This window comes from Gracilinanus agilis, chromosome 4 (assembly GCF_016433145.1).
Source record: "Gracilinanus agilis isolate LMUSP501 chromosome 4, AgileGrace, whole genome shotgun sequence".
NCBI lineage: Eukaryota > Metazoa > Chordata > Mammalia > Didelphimorphia > Didelphidae > Gracilinanus > Gracilinanus agilis.
The window spans coordinates 494,030,909-494,055,267 of record NC_058133.1 but is presented as its reverse complement, the minus strand read 5'-3'; the positions used below and the strand labels follow the sequence as shown (position 1 = coordinate 494,055,267).

At 42.5% G+C, this 24,359-nt stretch overlaps 1 protein-coding gene across 1 annotated transcript in view; it reads left to right on the top strand.

Annotated features, from left to right (window-relative positions):
* The window catches only part of TPST1 (tyrosylprotein sulfotransferase 1), an 84,434-nt gene that overhangs the window by 51,105 nt on the left and 8,970 nt on the right, over window positions 1-24,359 (top strand). Inside the window, exon 3 of the mRNA XM_044676371.1 lies at window positions 20,659-20,709. Coding sequence (XP_044532306.1) covers window positions 20,659-20,709 — 51 coding nt within the window. The remainder of the gene's footprint in view (window positions 1-20,658; window positions 20,710-24,359) is intronic.

The window sequence follows — 24,359 nt, the reverse complement described above, 5'->3', positions numbered from 1 at the left end:
AATGGTGTGATTTGAACTCCAGGGCCACTGTTTTTGCCCCTGCGCTATCCTGCCTTAACTCATGAAGGAGTGATCAGAAGAGGAAAGCCTTGGCTCTGCCTCTTGATAGCCCTGTGTCTGGGCAAATTTCACTTTCCTTATCTGTCCAAATGGGAATCATTTCTCCATAGGGTCATTGTGAGGCTGAAATGAGAGAATATGTACAAAGTCCTTTAAACCTTAAAATACTTCCTAATGGTAACACAGGGCAGGGAATGGAGTATAATGAAAAAAGTTCCACATACTTAGAAATAGGAAACTTGGGTTTGAGGTCTGTTCTTGCCACCAACTGTTCTGGTGGCCTTTGGATAAGTCGCCTCCATTTTCTCATCCATAAAAAGATTTATACTAGACCAATCTCTAAAGACCTTCTCAGCTCCGATATTCTATTGTTCTTATTCTATTCTGTTGCATTCAATGGTTATTGTTGTTGCTGGCTGACAGTTTTCTTTTCCTGGGCATTCTATCTTCAAATCAGTTAGCTGCTCCTGTGGGATGGCTCAGCTTAAAGAAGTAGAGAACGTTTAGTGAACGAAGGGGTCAGCCCTAACGGCAATGCCCAACGCCTGGCTTCAGACACAAGCATTTCATAGCCTCCTGAGGCAAACCCCCACCCACTCTGTTCGATAACTGCCATCTGGTGCTGAACTTGCAATCTAGGCACAAAAGACCACCCAATCAGAAAGCAATAAGTTACATAGCATGAGCCCCCTCCCACACCCCCACCGCATGAGTCCTATCACGCATTCCACCAGGCTGGGGGAGGTTGGAGAGGTAGCTGTGCCTTCAAGGGGGACTTTCTGACTTCTAAGGGTCAGAGGAGAGAAGGAGGTAGGGTAGCCTAATGGTGTGCTGTATTTTAGATAAGAAATCTCTCAAACCACTGGACCCAAGGCAATAGCAAAATGTCCTTGAGATGTTATTCTGAACTCCTAAACAGGCCTTCCTTGTCTAATGGAATCCCACCCTGAGAAGAACAAATTAATTCTTTTCTCTACACACAGAACCAAAATACCTGAGTTTGGTTCTGTAAGTTGACATCTCTTCAGGCATAGATACCTGAGAGTACACAAGTTACAGATAATAAAACCAATTCTTTGATAAGAATCGCTCTTTATTAATATAACACAAATTATTTATATTTGGGTACAGCTTGCAGATAATGCTATACAGCTTGCATAATGGTCACTAACTCCATCCTCTCAAACTCACTAAAATGAAACTCTATGGCAGTGATTCCCAAAGTGGGCACTACCACCCCCTGGTGAGTGCTACAGCAATCCAGGGTGATGGTGATGGCCACAGGTGTATTTAGCTTTCCTATTAATTGCTATCAAAATTTTTAAAAAAATCAATTTCCAGGGGCGCTAAGTAATATTTTTTTCTGGCAAGAGGGTGGTAGGCCAAAAAAGTTTGGGAACCTCTGCTCTATGGAATGAATATTAATTCATGGCTAGAACTGATAGCTAAAGGGATGATGGCTATTAGAAGAAATTTTTTCACTTTAAACCAAATAGCAGCTACTCCTGGGGAAGAAGCAAGTATAGAATTAAAATAGCTTAAAAGACAAATTTGACCCAAGGACTTTTGCTGGTTGGTTGGCTAAGACTATGAATCTGCCTCACAAAAGAGCTAAAATAGCCCCAGGCTATGGATTGCCTCATAAAAGATCTCTTATGCCCAAAAGGAAAAGACTACATGGCAGCTACAGGTTAGCAAAAAAACAATACAAAAAAAAAAAAAACCAAAAAAAACCACAACAGATGACTTGTAGGGCAGAGAAAATAGCCAAGCAGATGACGACCAGTAGCTTGCAGCTCAGTTCAGATATCCTAGACCAGCATTCAACATCATCAGCATCTCAGGGCAGCAGCAAATAGTAGCTTTGGACACAAAGAAGTATTCAAGCTGGAATACAGACCTAGGCAGATGGGTTGTCAAGGCTCCATATGTTCCCTCCAAGGAATCTGGGGGAGAGGCAGCCAGAAAGTATTTATTAAGCGCCTCCTGTGTGTTGGGCATCATGCCAAGCCCTAGAAATACAAAGAAAGGCAAAGGGCCCTCAAAGAGCTCACAGTCTGTTGGGGGAGACAACATGTAAATGAGGTACAGACAAAGTATAGATGGGATAAACTGGAGCTAATCAACAGAGGGAAGGTACTAGAAATAAGAAGAATGGGAAAAACTTCATGCATAAGATGGGACTTGGCTGAGAAGCTAAGAAACAGGAGGGAAAAGAATTCCAAGAATAGAGGACTGCCAGTATAAATGCCTGGAGTCTGGAAATGGAGGGTCTAATACAAGAAGAACTAGGAGGCCAGTGTCACTGGATTGAAGAGGCCTTGGGGAGAGGAGCAGGGCTCAAGGAAGGCTGAAAAGGTAGTAAAGGGCAATCTTAGGGAAGGCATTAAGGACCCAGCAGTGGATTTTATATTTGATCTTAGAGGCAAACAGTGGAGTTGATTAATGGGTAAGGAACAGCATGGTCAGACTTTGGCCTTCACATACTTCTGTTTGTCTGAGAAGAATTTTCTTCATTACTTACCATGCTATTAATTTAATGAAATGTCTTGCTTTCAATTGATTTGCCTTCTGATTTTGTCTGGTAAAAGAAAAATATAGGTGAAAGCTCAGGGGAGCTGTGGTTTTGAGTGGATGCTGCCCCAACTTTCAACTTGAACCTGATGGTAGCTTTCAGTGACTCACTTTTGACAGGAAAGATAGGCTACGTTTACCTCTAAGAACTGCAGAGAAAGAGAAGAGCTAAAGAGATTAGAACAAAATGTAAAGACATACAAAGGCTAGTCACTTTTTTATAAAGACTGTCAATTAAGGGGCAACTAAGTGCTCAGTGGATAGAGAGCTAGGCTTAGAGATGGAAAGTCCTTATGGGTTTATCAAAATTAGGACCTTTAATATTAAAAGATTTTGCATACAGGTCACAATGGCTGCCCCTTGGACCACTTTACAGAGTGATGGTACGAAGTGACTCTTGGCCCCTCCAGAGATAAAATGACTTAGCTCCAACTGCTAGTCCTATTTGTTCTTTCTAGAAGAACAGAAAGAAAATGGAAGCTTGTGTCTTCAGCATGACTCCCCTGTAAATCAATTAGTCAACAAACATTTTGGGGCTTGCTTTGTGCCAGGTATTCTGCTGATTGCTGGGGATACACACACAAAATAAGGTGGAAACAGTGCTTGCCCTCGAGGAGTTCGTATTCTAATGGGGAGGACAGCCCGTAGACAAACAGATACATACCAGACACCTACAGAATGGAGGGAAAGGCATGAGGAGCTGGGGACACTGGGAAAACCTCTCTCAGAAGATGGCAACATTCAGTTTAATTCAGTAAACACTCTTTATTGCTTTGTTGCTTCTCCGGCCATTTTAAATTCATTTCACACACTCCCACTGGTGTTCATGATAATCACATATTCACATCTTCCAACTGCGTTTCTTCATGCCCGCCCTGTATGTAAAATGCCCATTCCCCTGTTTGGACGAGATGGCCTCCCAGGTCTTTGCCAGCTATGCCCCTATAATCTTGTATGATGATCTACTTCCTCTAGAGCAGTGATGGGCAAACTTTTTAAAGAGGGGGCCAAGCAAAGGAAATGCTCATCTGTCTGTCTGTTTCTAAGGCAACTCTTTGGAAGTTTCATTGTATTGTATCCTACTCATTGTATTCGTCAGATTAGGAATAATGTCATGTGGTGGGATAGAACATTTCAGGGACAGCATCTGGCCCGCCAGCTGTAGTTTGCCCATCACTGCTCTAGAGTACCCATGGTTATAATCATACCTAACTAGCCTCCCCTCTATCCTGATTATGCCATAGTACCACTTTAAGAGCTTTCTTTTCTCAAAGCTTTCCATCAGATTTTGTTTTTTAACCCTTATATTCTGTCTTAGAATCAATACTGCGGACTGGTTCCAAGGCAGAAGAGCAATAAGGGCTAGGTAATGGAGGTTAAGTGACTTGCCCAGGGTTGCATAGCTAGGAAGCATCTGAAGCAAGATTTGAATCCAGGTCCTACCATCTCTAGACCTGGCTCTCAATCCACTGAGCTGCTTAACTGCCCCCTCCATCAGTTTTTATAACCTGCTTCTGATAATTGATGAAATGATTAGTTCTCTCTTAAATAGATTACACTCTTTTGATTTCTGTAATTCCAAAACACAACTGAAAAAGACAGAGTATCTGTTTTTAGGGAAATACAATGGTTTCCTTACAGGAATAAGGAAGAAATCTTGAGTTTCAGTTGTCTAAGTAGGATTGTAGGTAGAGAAAAGTGCAGCTACTTTAGTATTTTATAGAGTAGTATCTCATGTATGAGGGTTCAACAGAGAACTCCTCCCCACCCTTTCTCTGCCTTTCTCTACCAAACTCTGCCCTCAAATTTGGCAGAAATATATCAAGTTACTAGTGAAAGCTGACATTTTATATGACCCTATAATTACCCCCCTCCCAAATTTACATGCATTTTTCTGTAGTCTTTATAACAACTCTAAGAAAGAAGTGTCAGTACTATAATCCCTATTTCATAGATTAAGAAACTGAGGCTCAACAGGGTTAAATGATTTTCTCAATTTTAGTTCTAAGCCCTGTTTGCTCTTTCTTGCTCCTTATGTCCAAAACAGAAAGAGAAGAAAGGAAGCGCAGACTTGGATCTAGAGCACAACTCCTTCATGAGCTGCCCTCCTATCAAGGACAGTTGACTCTGATAGCTGTGCCCAGCGTTACTCCCACGGCCATGCAGCAAGGGGCTCTACTGGCCCCTGAACCCAGTTCTTTGGATTCTGATGCCTACATGCTTTCTACTACATACTGCTCTCTGCCCATGATGCACACAGGGCTCTGTCAGCTAAGCGTCATTTTTTTTTTTTGCCCTCTTTATTGAGTCTATAAGGAATACACACTTAGGTAGTACTTTAAGGACTACAAAAACTTTATGGAAAGAATCAAGCAAATGGACCACCTTCAAAATATTAGCCATTCTTTAGGGGCCATGTTTGAAGGTCTCAAAAAATGTCATCTGGAAGTTTGGCTCTGAAGAAAAGTGAAGAGATTGTACTTTCTGCTCCAGTCTGTAGAGTTAGGCCCCTGTGGATGTGGAATATTCTATATGCTATCAGACTTTATTAGTATTTCATTTGGTTTTGCCAAACTGCTTTTCTTCTCTTTTTTTGTTTTTGATAGGGGAGGAGAGAGATTTTTTGAAATGAAGGTGACATGGAAAAAGACATCAATAAGATATATTGTGGGGGGCAGCTAGGTGGCTCAGTGGATTGAGAGCCAGGCCCAGAGACAGACGGTCTGGGTTCAGATATGACCTTTAGACACTTCCTAGCTATGTGACCCTGTGCAAGTCACTTAACTCCCATTGCCTAGCCATTAACACTTTTCTGCTTTGGAACCAATACACAGTATTGACTACAAGATGGAAGGTAAGGGTTAAAAAAAAGATATATATTTTAAGTATCACTGCATAATTATTTTAATTCATATCGCCTTCATTTTTCAATATACCCCGACCCAGAGAGCCATCCTTTATGATGAAGAATAAAAAATCTGACAGAATATGAAATGTTTAATACCCAAAACTCCTACCTCTGCAACAAAGTTCAACATAACTGATTAAAATATCCCCCAAAGGCTGACATTATTTCCATTGTTCCATGGACCCCTGCTCTAGCAAGAGATTATGTGGGGTGAAAGGTAAGGCAAGAAGTAGTTTATTAAGCACTGAAAACATACCAGGCACTGTGCTAAATATTGGGGACATGAACATAAGCAAAAAAAGATGATATGCGCCCTGAAGAGCTTTAATGTTAGAATGTAAAGAATTAAAGGGGTTGGGGAGCAGGACAGTCTTCAGGGAGCATGGTGTTACAGTCTGGAAAGTCAGAACCAAGAGCTGGGAACTAATGATGGTTGGTCAGCCTGAACCTCTTCCCAAAATGGAGGTCCCTGCTAACTCACTGATGAGTTAAAGGGGTCCCCTGGACAGAGTTTGGAGGGACAAGGAGCTGAGGAAGGTGAGTCTGTAGCTGAGCTCTGGTGGCAAAGCCTGGAAATTCAGAACCAGAGCTCAGAGGGTGCCTCCCCGTATGTCTTCTTTGAGGCCAAGTTTAGTCATTTTGATTTCCCAGCATTCAGTCTTAACTTTTCTTGTTTCAGTTTGCATTGTTATCTTTATGGATGCTGTTTTTTCCTTGTTTTGCTTGCTTCATGTTGCATCAGTTCATCAAAGCTTTTCCAAACTTCTCTGAATTCCTCAGTTTAATTTAAAGAATGAGGTTATTCCATTACATTCACAAACCCCAATTTGTTTAGCTATTCTCCAATTTGTTTAGCTGTGAATGGTCCGACCCTTCTGAAAAACAATTTGAAATGATCTCCCAAAAGTTACTCTTTGATACATATATTAATAATAATAACAACAACAATAAATACATCCAAGATAAACAAAACAAAAACAATGTATTTAAAAAAATAAAGCTTGGTCTAAGATGATTTTTCTTTGATTTCTCATACAGATGGATGACAGCATTCTTTTTTTAAAAAAATATTTTATTTCCTCCTCCTAATTACATAGAAAAACAATTTTTAACATTTTTTTCAAATTGTGAATTCCAAATTCTCTCTCTCACTTCCCTCTCCCCTTCCTTAAACAGTACATCATTTAATCTAGATTTTACATGTGCAATACTGTAAAACACTTTTCCACATTAGTCATTTTGTGGAAGAGATCTCAAACAGAAAAAGAAAGTTCATATATATATATATATAATGTTTTGGCCTGCATGCAGAATCCCTCAGCTCTTTCTCCGAAGGTGGATAGCATTTTTCATCCTAAGTCTTTGAGATTGTGTTGGTTCACTGTATTGCTGAGAATAGCTCCATCATTCACAGTTGTTCATCAAACAATATTGCTGTTATTATGTATGTACAGTGTTCTGGTTCTACTTACTTCGCTTTGCTTTAGTTTATAGAAGTCTTCCCAGGTTTTTCAGAGCCATCTTTGTCGTCATTTCTTTAGGCCAGTGTAATAGTATTCCATCATAATCATACACTACAACTTGTTCAAGCATTCCCTGCTGATGGGCATCCCCTCAATTTCCAATTCTTTGCTACCACAAGAAGAGCAGGCTTGGCCTTCTCGGGAGATGCCATGTGCTCTGAGGTCAGAGGAAGAGATTTCTTTGTTATGCCACTCACAAAGCATTTTTAAAGGATTGCCTTCCCGACTCCTTGGTTCATAATGTCGCCTTCCAGTAACTATACTGTGATCCACGAGTTGGGGGGAGGGCTCTGCTTTTAGGAATTAAAGAATAAATTCCAAAATTTGGATTGGGAATTCACATTGCAACATACCATTGTCTAAACCTCATCCGAGGGCCAAGATAGGAAAGAATTCTGATTTTTTTTTCTTAGAAAACACTGCTGAAATAGGCCATTCTGTTGCTAAAAGGCTTATTCTCCAATGAAGATCTTATCTTTACCCTTACTTTGGGAAATATTAAAAATAGTGAGGCAAGGTTGTAAAGAGAAGAGTATTGCACTTGGAATTTGAGGACTTTGAATCCAAGCTCTGACGCTTACTGAGTGGCCAAAGGCAATTTACTTAGTTTCCTAAAATGGGAATAATCTTTGTACCACTTACTTTTACAAGGCTATTGAAGGGAAGTATTAAGCCTTAAAATGCTATGGAAATGGAAGATATTATTCTTGTAACTCATGACCCAAGCTCTGGCTTGCCACCGACATGAGTAAAAAGGGCCCTAGCTGCCTTATTGATACTGCACAGCCTGTGCTTCACCCCATGGAAAGTACAAAACATCACAAAGGACTCATAGTAGCCCAGAGTGAGTCCCACCTTCACCCTGGGGACGTCTCTGGGCCTCCACACTTAGGGTAATACTCTAAGGGCTTGAACTCTCCTTGGAAGAGAAGCCCACTTGGTGGTGTATGAGAGACAACCCCATGACATTCTGGTGAGTCATTTCTTCCCCGTGGGGTCCCTTACAGGCCCCCAGCTTCATGGTATTGCCATGAGGGCTTAAACAGGTCCCCCGAAAGAAAGAAACTTGGAGTTACTTAACAGGTGCTGCCGACCCGTGAAATCTGCCCAGTCCAAATCACTCCCAGCAGTTGTTGTTCAGTAGTTTAGCTGTGTCTGACTCTTTGAGACCCCATCGTAGTAGCAGAAGGCTTAGTTCAGCATTTGTTTCTTCCGTATGGCGGTGTGGTCTTTCCTCCTTCAGTTCTGGGGGACCACGTGCTGAACTCCACAGGCCAGAAATTCTTGGAATTCCTCCAGAAGGCTATCACTTGGGAACTCCCACCCCTCTGCCACGTTTGCCTTACCCTGGAGCATGTTCTGCAAAGGCCCAATGGCCCCCTGCCCTACGGCCCCAGCAGAGGCCGTGCTGATCCACAGGCCCTCCCTCTCCCTTCCACCTCTCTCTTCCCCCTTCCAATTCAGATATTCTGGTTCCTGTTCAGCACTCTGGGTTCTCTCTGTATCTTTCCTGAAAGGCTGTGCTCAGAGGCTGAGCCCCTTTTTTATAGCTCCAATACAGAGGGGTGGCCCCTATCCATAACAGCTTGAGCCAAACGATTCATCATTGACTGCTAATACTCGGTTATATTTCCACAATGAGGTGTGAATGAGTGTACAAGTCCTCTAGGCCCAGCAGCAGGGTCCGTGAGTGTGTCCACACCCCCCTGAAGGAGATACCCCTCCCCACAACCTCATCAAATCGATCAGGAAATTTTATAACCCCCGATAAATGTGAAACCACATCATTTTGTGTCTCTATGGCTGTCTTTCGTCAAAGAGCGTAGTAACACAAAACTCTTGAGTGAAGCTGGCAAAGCAACCAAAACATGGTGAAGGCCAAAGAGATTATGTAAGTGTACATATTATCAGTGGATATTGTCGTGTTTATAGCCTAGAGATGGTGAGTCACTGCAGGCCTCTTGGGGCCCAGGAGGAGCTGAAAGCTTCAAAATCTGGATTCCTTCCTGCCTCGTGAAGCCTGATGGAACTTATTTGTTTTCTTAGCCTGTGAAACAACCAAACTGTCTAATTCTTGATAAGAAACCCCAGGAAAGGATGCCAGGCATGCCCAGGTTTCAAAATTATGGGGTTCTCTCTTTATTCCATTTTAAATGCCTCCTAGATGGATTGCAGTTTGAACATTGGATTCTAGAGTCATTCATTCAGCAGATGCTTATAGAAAAGCAGCAGGGGGTGGTGGAAAAAACACTGTAAGTTCTGAGTTCAAATTCCAGCTCCTGCTTATTGCCTGTGTAGTTCCTTCTTGGTACCTTATTGTCTTCTGTGAAAAGTGAGAGTCTGATTAGACGACTTCTAAGGCCCTTTCTCTCCATCAATGATGCAATTCCCATATCCCAGGGTTTCCACTTCCTAGCCAGATGACCCTCAGGCAAATCATGTCATCTCTTTAAGGCTCAGTTTCCTCTCCTATAAGTCATAGCATTTCTATCTATACAGATTTGAAGTAATTCTATCAGGAATGTTGTGAGGCTCAAATAAAAGAATAACTACAAAACATTTGTAGTTCTAAAATATAATCTACATGTGACCTTTTTCTGTGCTCATACTCTACTCTCTGAAGGAGACTAAATCATTAGGGTCCTTGGCCTGTTTCTAATCCAGTGGTAGATGGCTGCCCAATGTCAATCAAGCTCAAGAGTACCTGGTTAAAATCACAGGGTTTTTAATAATAAACTAGAGGAATTCCAGGTGAACTGGAAAGACCTCCAGGAACTGATGCAGAGCGAAAGGAGCAGAGCCAGAAGAACATTGTACACAGAGACTGATATACTGTGGTAAAATCGAATGTAATGGACTTCTGTACTAGCAGCAATGTAATGACACAGGACAGCTCTGAGGGATTTATGGAAAAGATGCTACCCACATTCAGAGGAAGGACTGCAGGAGAGGAAACACAGAAGAAAAACAACTGTTTGAACGCATGGGTCGGGGTGGACATGATTGGGGATGTAGACTTGAAACTACCACACTAATGCAACTAACAACAATTTGGAAATAGGTCTTGATCAAGGACACATGACAAAACCAGTGGAAATATGCATCGGCCATGGGTGGGGGGGTGTGTAGGGGGGGGGGGGGGGAGGGTGAAGGGGAAAGTAGGAGCATGAATCATGCAACCAAGTTAAAAAAGAATATTAATAAATGTTTAAAAAAAACAAAAAACAAAAAAAAATCACAGGGTTTTTGCCCCCTGTAACTTTATATGGATTTTCTGGAAGTTGGGAGTGTTGCACAGTTTGGGAACATTTTATATTTTATATTATTCTGAAGGATGGTTTTTAGTTAAGGCTTCAATTTCTATCCGTACAGATGACCTGATTGCTTTTTATTCGGCCACTCTCCCACACTCAGCCTTGGGAAATGTTGGTGCATTCATCATGCTGAAACTGGAGAGTTGTTTTGGGGGTTTTGTTTTTTAAAAATACAAGCAATATGTGTTACATTTGATCCCTGGTTCATTTACAAGGCTCAGGGATTTTGTGGTTTGTGTCGTGTATGTGAGGCAGCTCAGTCCTTGGAGGTTGTGAATTTGCCCATTAAACATCAGGATAACTTAAATGATTTGGTTCTGCTACACCAAAAGGAGACTAAATGCAGAATTTCCTCATCTATAAAATCAGACCAGTTGAGCTCCAAGGCCTCTTCTAGTTCTAAAGTTTTAGGATCCTGTGATTTGACCCAGTAATATCAATTGCTTCCATAACTTCTAACTATAGTAAAAGCTTGACTATCTGTAATCTCCAGGAAATGAATCATTCTAGAGACTCATTTTCCACATAGCTTTATATACTCCAAGACTTTAAAAAAATTTTGACTGTCCTGGCTAGAAATCTTCATAAAATTCATTGTACAATTCCTTGCCTACTTAACGGAGCAATGGATATGGTGGTAGAGCAAAAACAACTGGAGGACCTGAGTTTGAATGTCAACTCTGGCACCTTTGTGATCTAGGGCCAATCACTGTACCTTCCTGGGCTATATCAGTGATGTAAGGGTGTGCTCTGTTTAATAATAATAAAGCTAACATTTTTATAGTGATTACTCTGTGCCAGGCACTGTGCTAAATAAACACTTTATAATTATTATCTCATTTGATCCTCATAACAACCTTGGGACATAGGTGCTATTATGATTTTCATTTAACAGTTGAGGATATGAGCCAAATTGTGGTTAAGTGACTTGCCCAGGATCCCACAGATGTAAGTGTCTGAAGATGGATTTTAACTCAGGTCTTTCTGGCCCAGGTCCCAGTATTCTAACCGCTCTGCCATCTAGCTGTCTCTCTTGTTTTTTAGACTAATACTATGTTGTCTAGTCAAAAGGAGCAGAGAAACATTGACATGTAAAAGGCTGGAATGGCAGCATTCCATCCCCTCTGTTCCCTAGCCAGTGATCTGCACAGAACCCAATGGGAGTCTGGGAAGTATTACTGACCTGAGTACCATAAGGAAAAGTGGAGTCCCTCACTAAGGAAACTCCCTCTGGGTTAGGAAGTAACCTCGGACATACCTCTCTGACCTCATTGCTTGGATGCGATAAACCTCTGAGCTTTAGCGAATCCTAGGCTAAGAGTTGATGCCCTTGTTGAGAAGAGCGCCATAGGGGGCTGGGGGAGAGGATAAAGGCTTCAACTACCCACCAGAAATTGAGCCCAGGGATTGACCTGGTCATTAAAACCTTACCTGTTGAAGAGCCCAGCAGCAGTCCTGGCCTTTGGAAAACCAAACCAATTGAGCAGTAGAGTAACTTGGAAACTCCTCACCACAGAAACCATACTCCTTCCGCTCTCCCCCTCCCCCCGGGAACTAGGAACAGAAAGGACATCATCAACCAGGAATTAGGAATTGTCTTAACTTCACTCCCATTGCATTTTAAGTTCATGTCTATTCTGTGTTTCTGTGGGAATGTGTACTCCAGGTTTAGGGAGATGGAAGTGCTTTTGTAACCAACTGTGGATACTGTAAAATTTGAGTAAATGTCCTTGCTGAGAAAAAGCTGCATCTGCTGGCTCTTTGTTAAGAGGCAGCACACTGGTGGGGGCTCATAAGCTATTCTTTTGAGTGATTAGTCACCCACAGGATTATCTCTTAGGACTCTGAGCGTTCTTCCCTTCTTTATCAGTGTTGGTACAAGTTAGCATGAGCCCAGAGGGAGAGTTATAGGAAAATGGTTGGTTTGGACTAAATGATTTCTGAGGGCTCTTCCATCTCTAGTTCTATGATCCTATGAACCTAAGATGTAAACTTTTTGTTGATTTAGGATCATCATTATTAGCCCATCAGTGTAGTGTATTAATGCTCTCAGGGCCTTACTGTAACACAGGATGAAGGCCCTTTGCCTTTGTACTCAATGACTCCATCCTGACATGCTTTTCAAGGTTTGGAATCAGCTTTATATATTGTCTGCTTCTTCCCTTATTGCTGACCAGCACCTCTCAGTGCTGTCAGCATGTCTGCCTAAGCAGCACTTCTTCTCTCTTGATTTCTAGAAACCAGACAACCAAGTTTGTTAGAATTATATGAACAAATACAGACTGAGACTATGGAGGGGTTCATCTTTGTTAAAAGTACATGCATGCACATTATGAGTTTGGGGCTCTTCCCCACCTTGCTTTATTCTTGGTTCTTGACCATGAAGACTTGAGTTTTAAACCTGGCTCCATCACTTACTAGCTTTGTGATTTTGGACAAGTCACTGACCTTCCAGAGCCCTTCCTTCGCCAGGGCTCTGAATCTCTAGGCATATACGTGAAGGTTGGAAGTCATGCTGAGGATGCCCAGGCACTGATATACTGGGCCCTTCTCCCTGACTTTGATATACTTCTCTGCAGCCCCACTCTGCCCTGTCTGGTGGTGCTTCTTCTTAGCAAAGGCCTTCCCCATCAGGGTTGAGAAGGCAGTCTTTCCTTTTCTCTGTCACCACAAAGCTTCTCCATATCCTGTTCCACTAGTCTGATCTACTCTGACCCACTGGTCCCACTCCGACCACACTGGTCAGAGAAAAATCAGCTAGACTTCTCTCCATGTCCCTTCCCCCCCCCCCCCTTGCCTCCTCTGGCCACTTTGTTTTCCATGGCTTAGCCAGTGACACGGGGCTCTTGTTGGTAATATAATAATAATAACAACTTATGTAGCACTTCCAAGTTTACAAACATGCTTTCTCAAAATACCTTTGTGAAGCAGATGCTGTTATTATCCCTGTCTTAGGGATATCTTGGACAAGGAAACGACGCAGGCAGAGGCTTAGTGACTTGCTCAGGCTCACGTAGCTATATCTTCCAGACTCCAACTACATAAATGAGGTGTTTGAAACATTTGTAATCAATCTGATAAAAGACTGAAAATAGCAAAATCATTATTTGTTCAGTGTGACAGGCTGGGTGGGCCCCAAAGAGCTAACTTTTAGAAGCCCCTCCTCAACCATAGAGGCCCCTTAGACCAAAGTGAGAGCCCTTTCCTGGTTGCCTGGGCAGGCCTAGACTTTAGGACTATGGTCTTAGCTAGAGTTAATGACCCCGTACTCCAGGAACTCCAAGCTGATTTTTGCTGCTGAACTTAAGGCCATGGAATAACTCAATTTGCTTTTTCTATCAGTCCTTTCTTTCCAAATGCTATCAGTTGCCAATCAGAGCTTTTTGTATGGAAACATGTGGTCAGTGCCACATGCAAAAGCTGCCAGGAGGGAGCCTTCATTTTTCTGTGGCCTTTTCTTTTATGTGCTTTTCAGTATGGATTCCTGTGTGCTGGGAGAGCTAAAAGAAGCCCTGGAACCTCTCTCTGACCTCCCTAGACAAAAACCCATCAAGCCTATGAACGAAGGGAGAGTGTCCTGAAGAAAGTGCCCCTTCAATGCTCAGGCACTGAGATCCTCCCTGAACTTGGCTCTTCCTGCCTGTTCATAATGAAGCTGATTGATGGAAGTCTGGCCTTCACTGGACTCTTGGGTTTTGTTTTATGAATTAACCCTCTTAGAAGCAGTATCCATTTCTCATCTGTAATGCCTTGGTGCCTACAGGCATGCGGTCTGCTCCAGGGGCCTCAGCTGGCTTCTTGCCACAAGCTGCTGCCTGTAGTTAACAATAGATCAGCACCCAGGGGCCCTTGAAGCCTGCCCATGTTGTAGAACATGCACATTGGCCACAAGAAGGACTTCCAGGGCTCCTGACAAATGCCTGCTAATCCATCAGCATCTTCCCCTCATCTTTCCCTTCCCTGGAGACTGTGCACCTATGCAGAGAGTGGGGTTAGCAAGGCAGGGGGCTGAATCCCACCTCTGGTGCTGCTTCTCTGTGGAGTTGTGCTTGTTTACACGAATAGCCCTTTTCTGCCTTCCTGATGGCTGTGGGGTAAGGATTGGCAGAGCCCAGAGATTAGGAGCATCTTGAAGCCTGACCACCATGCCCCATCGTAAGAGATCATCAGTCTTGGAGCAGAGGGAATGTGAGTGCGATGCTGCCAGCCTTGCTTACCCCTGGGACATGATACCTGGCTATCTCTTTCCATCCTGCCTCGAATATGCTTGTTGTTTTATTTTCCTTCTTCTCTCCTTTCCCCTGCCTGGAGAAAATGATTTTGGCTTCTCCCCCTTTTGGGAATGAAGAGATGGAAGATCAGGGAGCAGAGATTTTGTTTAGGATTTCAGCTGGAAAGAACCTTAGAGACCACATAGCTCAGTCCCCATTTTTATAGGTAAGATCTAAAACAGTCCTGTCCAAAGTCACACAAGGTTGTAAGTAGTGGGGCCAGACTCCAAACCTGGATCTTCTAACTCCCGTCCAACCTTTTTTCTCACTTTCTATCCCATTAAAGCCTGTTAAATGTGATATTTTGAGCTATGCTATTCTCCCTGTGCTGTAAGACACTTGGTTTGAGGGTGCCTGTGCCACAAACAGAAAGCCCAACCTAAGGTCTTTTTAATTTTAATTTTAAATAATTAATTTATTTGCTTTTACAATCCTTACCTCCAGGTACTGTGCTAAGCAGAGAGGCAAAAACTCTTGAGTTCTGGGGCGTAGACCCTGTGGCGTCTGAATTCATAAGGGAAATCCAGTTTAAGCTTTAAACTTTCATCACTTCACCGACTTTGGATTTAGCCAGACAGCTCTAAAGCAGAACCAGCTATCTGATTTTTTTTTAACTTCTACCTTCTAGGTATCAAGTGATAACATTTGTACAACCCAGTGGAATTGCCTGTTGGCTCCAGGAGTGGGGAGAGAAGAAGGGAGGGAAAGAAAATGAATCATTAAACATGGGAAAATGTTTAAAAATAAACATTAATTTAAATCTCCACCTTCTGTCTTAGAATAAACATTGTATATTGGTTCCAAGACAGAAGAGTAGTAAGGGCTAGGCAATGGGGGTTAAGTGACTTGCCTAGGGTCACATAGCTAGGAAGTATCTCAAGCCAGATTTGAACCCAGAACTTCCTGTCTCTAGGCCTGGCTCTCAATCTACTGAGCCACCTTGTTGCCCCTTAACCTAAGATCTTTTAATGACACAAAGTACTATATCCAGGCAAGCTATTCATTTAACCAAAGGAAATACCATTTGGGGCCTTCCTGTTTGTTTAAGCCCCATAGTATTTAGTTCTTGTGTAACCACTAGCTTTGTCATTGGAATGTGTTCCTGTTCATTGGGAAGAGCAGGCCCTGACTTTTGAGGCCAGTGCAGCCCTGCTTCTTGTTTAGCTTAGCCTTCTGGGCTGGTTTGCTTATGTATTTGACACCAGACATTTATCTTGTTCTCTTATAAGCTGTGCCTTGCTGGAGCTGACTTGAAGCTGGCTGTTAATATCACAAAGGAGCTTAGGCTATTTGATGTTCCCAAAGACATCCTCTTTTAGGCCGCCCTCGCCTCCACTACATCCTGAGACAGCCCATGCCATTTTTAGGCAGCTGCAATTATCAGGAAGCCTTCCTTTCCAATGAAATCTGCTTCTCAGCAGTTTTCTCCACTTCTCATTCATTTTTTTCTAATACTGACCTGGGTCCAAGCAGAAGAAAATTAATCTGTCTCCTGCATTGCCCTTTAAACCCTTCAGAGAGGGCAGTCTTGTCCCTACTTATGTCCCCCAAGTCTTGGTGGAATTTTAAGCTGTTCAAGCTCAAAGTGATCATTAAAATACGCTGCTATAAAATAAGTCCTTTAAATTGTTTCTCAGAATCCAGAATGAGAGGAATAATGAACTTAGCCCTAGAGGTACAAAAAATGCTTTTCTGCCTCTCAAGATTTATCCATCTTGTCTCAGGGTCTTCCTGTATCCCTTCCCAGACAAGCAGCCCACCCTACACTTGATAACTTGCCATGACCAGCATTTAAGTAAGGCAGATGTTGGGATCGCAGAGTTTATCTGGAGTTCCATGTCTCCAGATATAATTACTTGCTTAGGCATTTTTCCTCTTCTCTACCACTACTATTCTTTTGAATAGAATTACATATATTAACTGTTTCTTAAATCAGCACTGTTTCCTTTCAAAAGCTCCTAATTACATACAGATTAGAAATAGGCTTTAGCCCCAGAATGTTTCATCACAAGTTCACCCATTTTCTTCCTCTTAGATCTTTCATTTTTGAAAGCCTTTTTCTTTTTAAATTCATTAACAATGGAAAATGATGAAATGTAATCTAGACAGCTTTTTATGACATTTAAAGCCAGTATTTTTGTTCACAGAGCTAAGAAATCAAGAGATAGGCATGAGAAAAATGTTCTAGTTGGAATGGATGACTGAGCTAAGGATACAAATGATGGGAAGGCAGAAATTAAAAGATAGAAAGAAGGTAGTATTTATATATTTGACTGCAGGGAAGAGCATTGGTTCTGGAGTCAGAGCACTGAGGTTCAGATCCTTATTCTTCTCCTTATTACCTATGGCCTCCCTCTGTCTCAGTTTCTTCATTGGTAAAATGTTTGGGTTGGCCTAGATGGCCTCTGAGGTCCCTTCCAACTCTGGAGCTATAATTCTATAATCCACTATGTAGAAGGAGTATTCTGATTCTCATTCTCGTGAACAGGAAGGAATTCTGTTTTGTTTTGTTTTTGACAAGGTTACCATTGTTTTCTTATTGTATATGGAGATACTTTGGTCAAGAGATGGGCACACTAGCTTCAGTGACAAGGATCTTGTTTGATTTTTGGTTCTTCTTATTAACAGTGGGATTTGGGGCAGGTCATTTTGCTTCCCCCTGCCCCTGTTCATAAATCCATGTAATGAGAAGTCAGTTGGTGTGACCTGCAAGATTCCTTTCAAATCAAAATGTGATAAGATATGGAACGCCTCTCAGAAGAGGTACACCACTTATTCAACCAGCAAATATTTGTAGAGAGCTTACTGTATTCATAGTACCATGGTAGGTAAACTCCATGAGGTGTTATAACAAACCAGGAGCTAGGTCAATATGCCTCAGGTCTAGTCAACACATCTCCCACTTTGTTAAGGTGCCTGTCAATACACAAAAAGACCCATAGAGATAGCTGTCAAGACCTCCAAACTTGCCTTACTCAATAAAAGGTCCTCCTGCTTGTTAAATCTAGCTAAGTTAAAGTGACTTAATTCTATTTTCTACTTTTCTGATTCTGGACGAAGGCAGTGTAATCCCTCCTCATCTACCACCACGGTTATACCAAGCCTCTGGACATTGCCTTGAGACTCCAGTATGTCTAAAGAAGGCACTAGAATTGGAGTTCTTTACTGTGTTGGTGCTGTGGATCCTTTTGGTAATCTGGCAAAGTCCACAAGTCCTTTCCCATAATGTTTTTAAGTTTAAAATAAAATACACAGGATTACAAAAAAATCAATAAAGATGCACTTTTTTTTCTATCCAAGTTCAATGGACTCCTCTCCACCCCCCAAAAGAACCCCTGCACTAGAGGCATTGGGGCAGGGGCAAAGTTAGCCCTTTCTGCCAGCATTCCCACCCCTCCAGCAGAGGCCTCTATCCTCATCTGACAATCCATTTGGAGAGAGAAGACATCCACAAGTGAAAAGTTACCTAACTATATATAAGTTATAATGATATTAAAGCTCCTTAGTAGCACAATTTTGTACATCCCCTCCATCCATTCATTGCAGCCAGCAGATATTCAGTGTTTGTTCATTAATGTCCCAAGGCAGGAGGTACTAAATAATGAGTGATCGGTGAGGATGAAATAAGTAAAGCTAATGTTCTGAGTGAGTCTGGAAAAATGAGGTGGTCAGAGGAAACTTCACGGGAGAGAAGGGACGTGAGCTGGGCCTCAGAGTTTGAGTCTGAAATCGCTGGGAGCTTTGACTTAGCATATCCCACTTATTTGGGGTGTTTCCTCTCCATTAGTGCTGGCCCTTGTCCAGCTTTCTGAGCGCTGATGAAAATAGCAAGGCCTCAGAGTTTTATTGGGCTGGAAAGCTGTATTTGATTTTAAACTGTAATTAATCCCTCCGAGATCTGCAACATTGTCTTGTGAATTATTTATGATATATTCCAGGAAATGTTGAAGAAGAAGGGTTTTAATTGCCAGATGAGGGAAAACTTTTTAATTTGAGGAAATAACCATCATGTAAGTTACATATTTAATTGCTTTACTTCATCCCCCCCTCACCCCCATCCCCTTTGCTGCTGCACATGATGTGGAGGTGACCCCGGGTCTTGAAGCTTGTGTCAGTGAAGCTCAGACCATGGGAGGAAAACTGTCAGATGTGGGCAGAGGGCAGAATCTCTTGTCTGAGAACCCACCTTGCTAAGTTTAAGGAGACTCCAGCAGGTGGTGAATTTAATCACCCAGAGCAGTTCATAAAGGCCATCTCCTAACTCAGAGTTTTCCACCTTGGTGAAGTATGCCACTTTCTTGGGGAACATGAGTCCCTCTAATGAGTCCCATAATTCAGTGACCAAAGTCATTGGGTATTGTCAAGTGCAACTGACTCCCTTATTAATCCACCTTTTTCTGTGGGAAAAAAAAATCAAAAGTTGATAAAAATGTGACCAACAAAGCAAATGGAGTCTGATGAACAGTAACACAATACAACAGAAAAAGCACTAACTTTGGAATTAGAGGATTTGGATTCAATCCTTTCTCATTAATTTTCTGTGTGACCTTGGGCAAGTGATTCACTGTGCCTCAGTGATCTTCTCTGTTAAATAAAGGGTTTGGATTAGATCTCTTTCATCTCTAATTGTTTGATCCTGTGACAGTGATTGCAATTTAGTAATTATTTAACACAGTGTGGGCAAAAGATTACAGTTGACTAGTATTGGGAAGGCTCAAGACCCAGATAACTTATCTGCTGTACTTAAACAAAGTGTGTAAACTATAGGTTCGATGTTTTTTTTTTTGTAGATGTTAAAAAGCACCCTCTTTTACAATCTATTACATTTTTCAGTAGCATTCATTTTGGTAAGTATAGTATACTCATAGATTTTCCCCAAAAGTAGTTTTTAAAGCCTTTTAAAATTTAAGAAAATGTGAAAATGGTTATAAATCATCATGAGAAACACATAATAATTAATATCAAATACTATTTTGTTTTTATTATAAGGACTTTTACCCATAAATATCTGTTTATTTTTGGTGATGTTGTATAGTTAGAATTTGTTTGGGGGGCAGCTGGGTAGCTCAGTGGATTGAGAGTCAGGCCTAGAGACCTGGGAGGTCCTAGGTTCAAATCTGGCCCAGCTATGTGACCCTGGGCAAGTCACTTGACCTCCATTGCCCACCCTTACTACTCTTCCACCAAGGAGCCAATACACAGAAGTTAAGGGTTTAAAAAAAAATTTGTTTGGGTGTTAAAAAAAATCTTAAGAAATTTCTGGTTTTATTGGTAGAAAATCCCAAGACAAGAACTATTTGCATAGATAGTTTTATGAAAAGTAGCAAAAGATCAACTTATTTTATTTTATTTTTTGTCACTATAATTTATTTTAATTTTTTTTATTGATTAAGAAAATTTTTCCATGGTTATATCATTAATGTCCTTTCCCTCCTCTCCTCCCATCCCTCTCCCATAGCCAACACGCAATTCCCCTGGGTTTTACATGTGTCACGATCAACTTATTTTAAAGGTGGAACATCATTACATAAAGTTTGGAGCCCATTATACTAAGATGTCAAAGGGTTCTTTTTGTTAAGAAAGGCAAAGTCAAATTTAAATATCATTCCTGAGTGCTAAAAATCCTTCCTTAAGCTGTGGAAGATTTGTGCGTGTTACATGGCAAGGGCTGCTCAAGGCTGACTTTCTTCCTTGGCCGACTTCATCGGAGCTTGGGTTTGGGGGTTTTTTGGACACTCTGGGAACTTTCCCAGTCAGAAATGGAGCCAAAAATGGCGTAGGAGGGAATTAGAGCCGATGGGAAGCTAGCCCAACCTTTTCCATCTGCTGCTCTAACTGGCACATTCCCTGCTGGTCCTTAAGCACCCAAGCACAGACCTTGGCAGGACTTGGGAAGCCAGAGGGGTGCTGCCGCCCAGAACCAGCCCTTGATCCTGCTGGGGCCAAAGGCCTATGAACAAGCTGCACAGAGGACGTTGTTTCAAGTGTGGCCCACTTTGTTTTTTCAGGTCTATAAAGGAGAATTTCAGCTTCCCGATTTCCTGAAAGACAAAGCTCAGGTACAGTATCTACTCGCTGTCTTTGATGGGTGCCGCATGGACTCTGCGATTGCCCATCAGAGGTAACGCTGGGTATTGGTGGGGGAGGATGGAGCGGCCTCTGCATGTCAACCTGGCCAGAGCATCATTTGAGCTGTTTTTTGGAGCTTCGTTCAGTGGAAGTTTGATCTGGTTTCTCCTTAGATGTATGGAAGCGTGTCACTGCTGGGAGCAAACCTGCGTCCGTCCTCCCTCAGATTGGAGGGATGGAAGGTGGAAGCGTTGTGGCGTCACACCTCTTGGCCCCTCCCTGTCACTGCTTAAGTGGAGCCATGATCTCATCTACACCACAGCCCTTTGGGTGCTCCCCTGAGCAGGGAATATCTGTGGACCAGAAACGCTTCCACCTTCCCCAGCACACATGGGAGGGGGGTTTGTAGCCAGGAGAGACCCGGATTCACATCTCAGCTTGCCGTGTCTTACCTTCTGACTCTTGACAGGTCTTGTCATGACTCTAAGACTCAGTTTCCCAGTCTGTAGAATGGGCACAATATTTACCCTGCCTACCTTCCAGGATGGCTGTAGGGACCCTCCTACGTAAACCTTCCCCTCCCTAGGATTGTGACGGCTTCTTCCCCAGCCTCTGCTACCGTCATCCGTCATGTCATCACCCCTCGCGCCCCAAACTGTTAGAGAAGATGCAGTGTCCAAGCTTGTCCCCTGCCATGAGTCAGTGCAACTTCCCAGAGTTCCTGAATCACGTGCTAGCCACATAACCAGACCACGGGAGGGCTTCCACAGCGCCGTCTCCGCCGTGGGCCAGCCCCGGGAGCGGGTACCATGAGGGGGGGAAACCAAAGCTACATGCTGCGGGTGAAGCCTCTGCATGGAGCTGGGCTTCTGTGCACAGGCATGGGGGCCATGAGACTCTTCAGCATCTGTAGAACGGGGGCTCGGCCCCAGGGACCCCACAGGAAACCAACCTGCCCAAAGCGAGGGATGATCATTCTGTAGATTTGGAGTTAGAGAGCACCGCAGGTCAAATGGAGCAGCCCCACATTTTTCCCATGAGGAAACTGGGGCCAAAGGAGGGAAATGACTGGCCTAAGGCCACCTGGGCAGTGACTGAGCAGAAGCTTGAACCTAGCCTCTCTGCTAGCCTGCTCCACCCTCTCTCTTGAAGGAGCCAACTTTACTCCAGAGAGTTAGCCGAGAGGACTTTGACCTTCTCCAACCTAGGCTGCTTGGCAGCTTCTGGCTGGCACACCCTCATTTATCCTTCCCCAGAGAGACTTTTAAGCAGTCTGAACTACATTTAACTAATCTCTTTAGGTCTGAATGGGGAAACTGTTGTGGGGTGATTTGAAATATTCAATTGCTATAAGAGGAAAACTGAGATTTAGTCACCGAGCAGAAGAAAAGCTGTGTTTCTGTCCTTTCAAAGTACTACTACTAACAGTTGGGTAGCACAGTGGATAGAGCACCAAGCCTAGAGTCTGGAAGACCTGAGTTCAAATTCAGATTCAGATACTTACTAGCTGTGTGACCCTGGAAAAGCCATTGAACCTGTTTGCCTCAGTTTCTTCATCTGTCAAGTGGAGATGATAATAGCATTTACTTCCCAGAGCAAAGTAAGATAACAGAAAGAACACTCTGTGAGCCTTAAAACACTCTGTCATTGTGAACTATGATTTCTACTACATTTTCCTTCATTTTGTGCATTACTCGTGTCATTTTTCTAAGATCTTAGGATTCTTTCCTATCTCTTTGCCTCTCTTTTTCCCATGCATAGTATTCCTTCCTTCCCTGTCTCCAGCTCCTTCAACCATCCAGAACCTTCCTGCTTTCTTTTTGCCTTCCCTATAGAAACTTTTTTTCAGGAAAGGCTCTGCTATCACTCATTTACACTTCAGTGTGAAATGAACCCAAGGGATATCGGTATTTTTCCACTAACTAAAAGAACCATCTGAAAGGCTTTGCTCACTATTGAAAGAATTTCAAGCATCCTGGAGCCAGATAAAAAAAGTATCCTGGCTATCTATTCAGTAATAGAGAAAAAAAAATACCTTCAGGTCCACTTGGAATTTCGTGGACTACTAGTTTGGGTGACGCTATCAAAAAATAGAATGCTGCCTATCTAAGAGGCCAATTAAAGAATCAGAAAGTTCAGTCAAGATCCGTGGTCCAAATTGTTTCTGAGAAGAGTGACAGGGAAGGCCTACATGGCTTAAAGATCTCCCTAAAGAAATGTTTTCTGACTTTGAGCAGGGCAGACTCCTCATTGGTGTGCTTCCCAGAGCCCTTACCTCAGAGCCAGGCCTCATACCTCACCCCTTACACCTTTAGTGCTTGGTGGAATTGGGGGTGGGGGAAGCTAGAATTTTTAAAAAGAGATTTGACATAAATCTTCATCAACCACATGGCTGACTTGGAAATTTCAGTGAGCTGTGGATGTGCTCAGTGGAGGTCCTGGCCTAGAATCTTTGGTTGGGGGGCAAGGGACGGATTTGGCTGTGGCTTGTTCGGAATTTTTTATCGTGCAATTAACTGTAAACAATGTAACCAAATATGCATCTATTTAATTCTAATTTATACTTAAAAGAAATCTGTCGAATATGTCTGTAATAGCTTTTTAGTTCTTCCTTCTGTCTTGGCTGTTTTCTGTTTGTTCATTCAGCTCCGTATTTGTCTAGCAATGACATATTTCCTTCCCCGTGGTGGTAGCGCATGTATTGTTCTGGGTCTAGTTCCGTGGTTTCGCATAGCTTCATCTAGGGCTAGGCTTTTCCTAACTTCTTCAGAGTCTCCATTGGTAGTATTTTAATGGCATCTTAATCTTCGATGACATCATTACACCCTAGTTTATCCAGCCATTCATCAACTGCTGGATATTCGGGTTATTTACAGTTCTTTCTGTAATCCATGTGACATTTGGGCGAAACATAGTGAACCAGTTTCTCTCAATAATCTCTATGGCACTGATTTCCACTTACAGTTTTCCCTGGGAATATCAGAATTTAACTCCTTTCTAAGGACTCTTAGTTCTTCTGCAAGCATTTGGGCTAACCAGACATCAGACATAAGACAGCTTCTTCCTCATTTGGGCAATATGGCGATTTCTCTCTAAGTCCAAGTGAGACTGGACACCTCTGTCACTTGTCCTACCTTTTCTCATAGAAGCCATAAATTCCTTTCTTCTCTTTAAAAAAAAATTTTTTTTTAAGAAAATTTTTCCGTGGTTCCATGATTCATGTTCTTACTCTCCCCTCCACCCCCCCACCCCAACCCTGTAGCCAACACACATTTCCACTGGTTTCTTCATGAGTCATCGATCAAGACCTATTTCCATATTATTGATAGTTGTACTAGGGTGGTTATTTAGCTTACTTCCCAAATCATGTCTGCATCAGCCCATGTGTTCGAGCAGTTGTTTTTCTTCTGTGTTTCCACTCCTGTAGTTCTTCCTCTGAATGTGGAGAGCGTTCTTTTCCATAAGTCCCTCAGAGCTGTCCTGGGTCATTGCAGCTTTCTTCTCTTTTATCAAGAGCCTCTCTCCTTTCTCTCCCCTTTCACATCAGATTCTGGTTCCTACATGTGAGGAACTTGTTTCCTTCTTGAGGCCACATGAGCAAAGGCTTTTGGCCAGGTCAGTGTGTAGCCTTGGATTATTC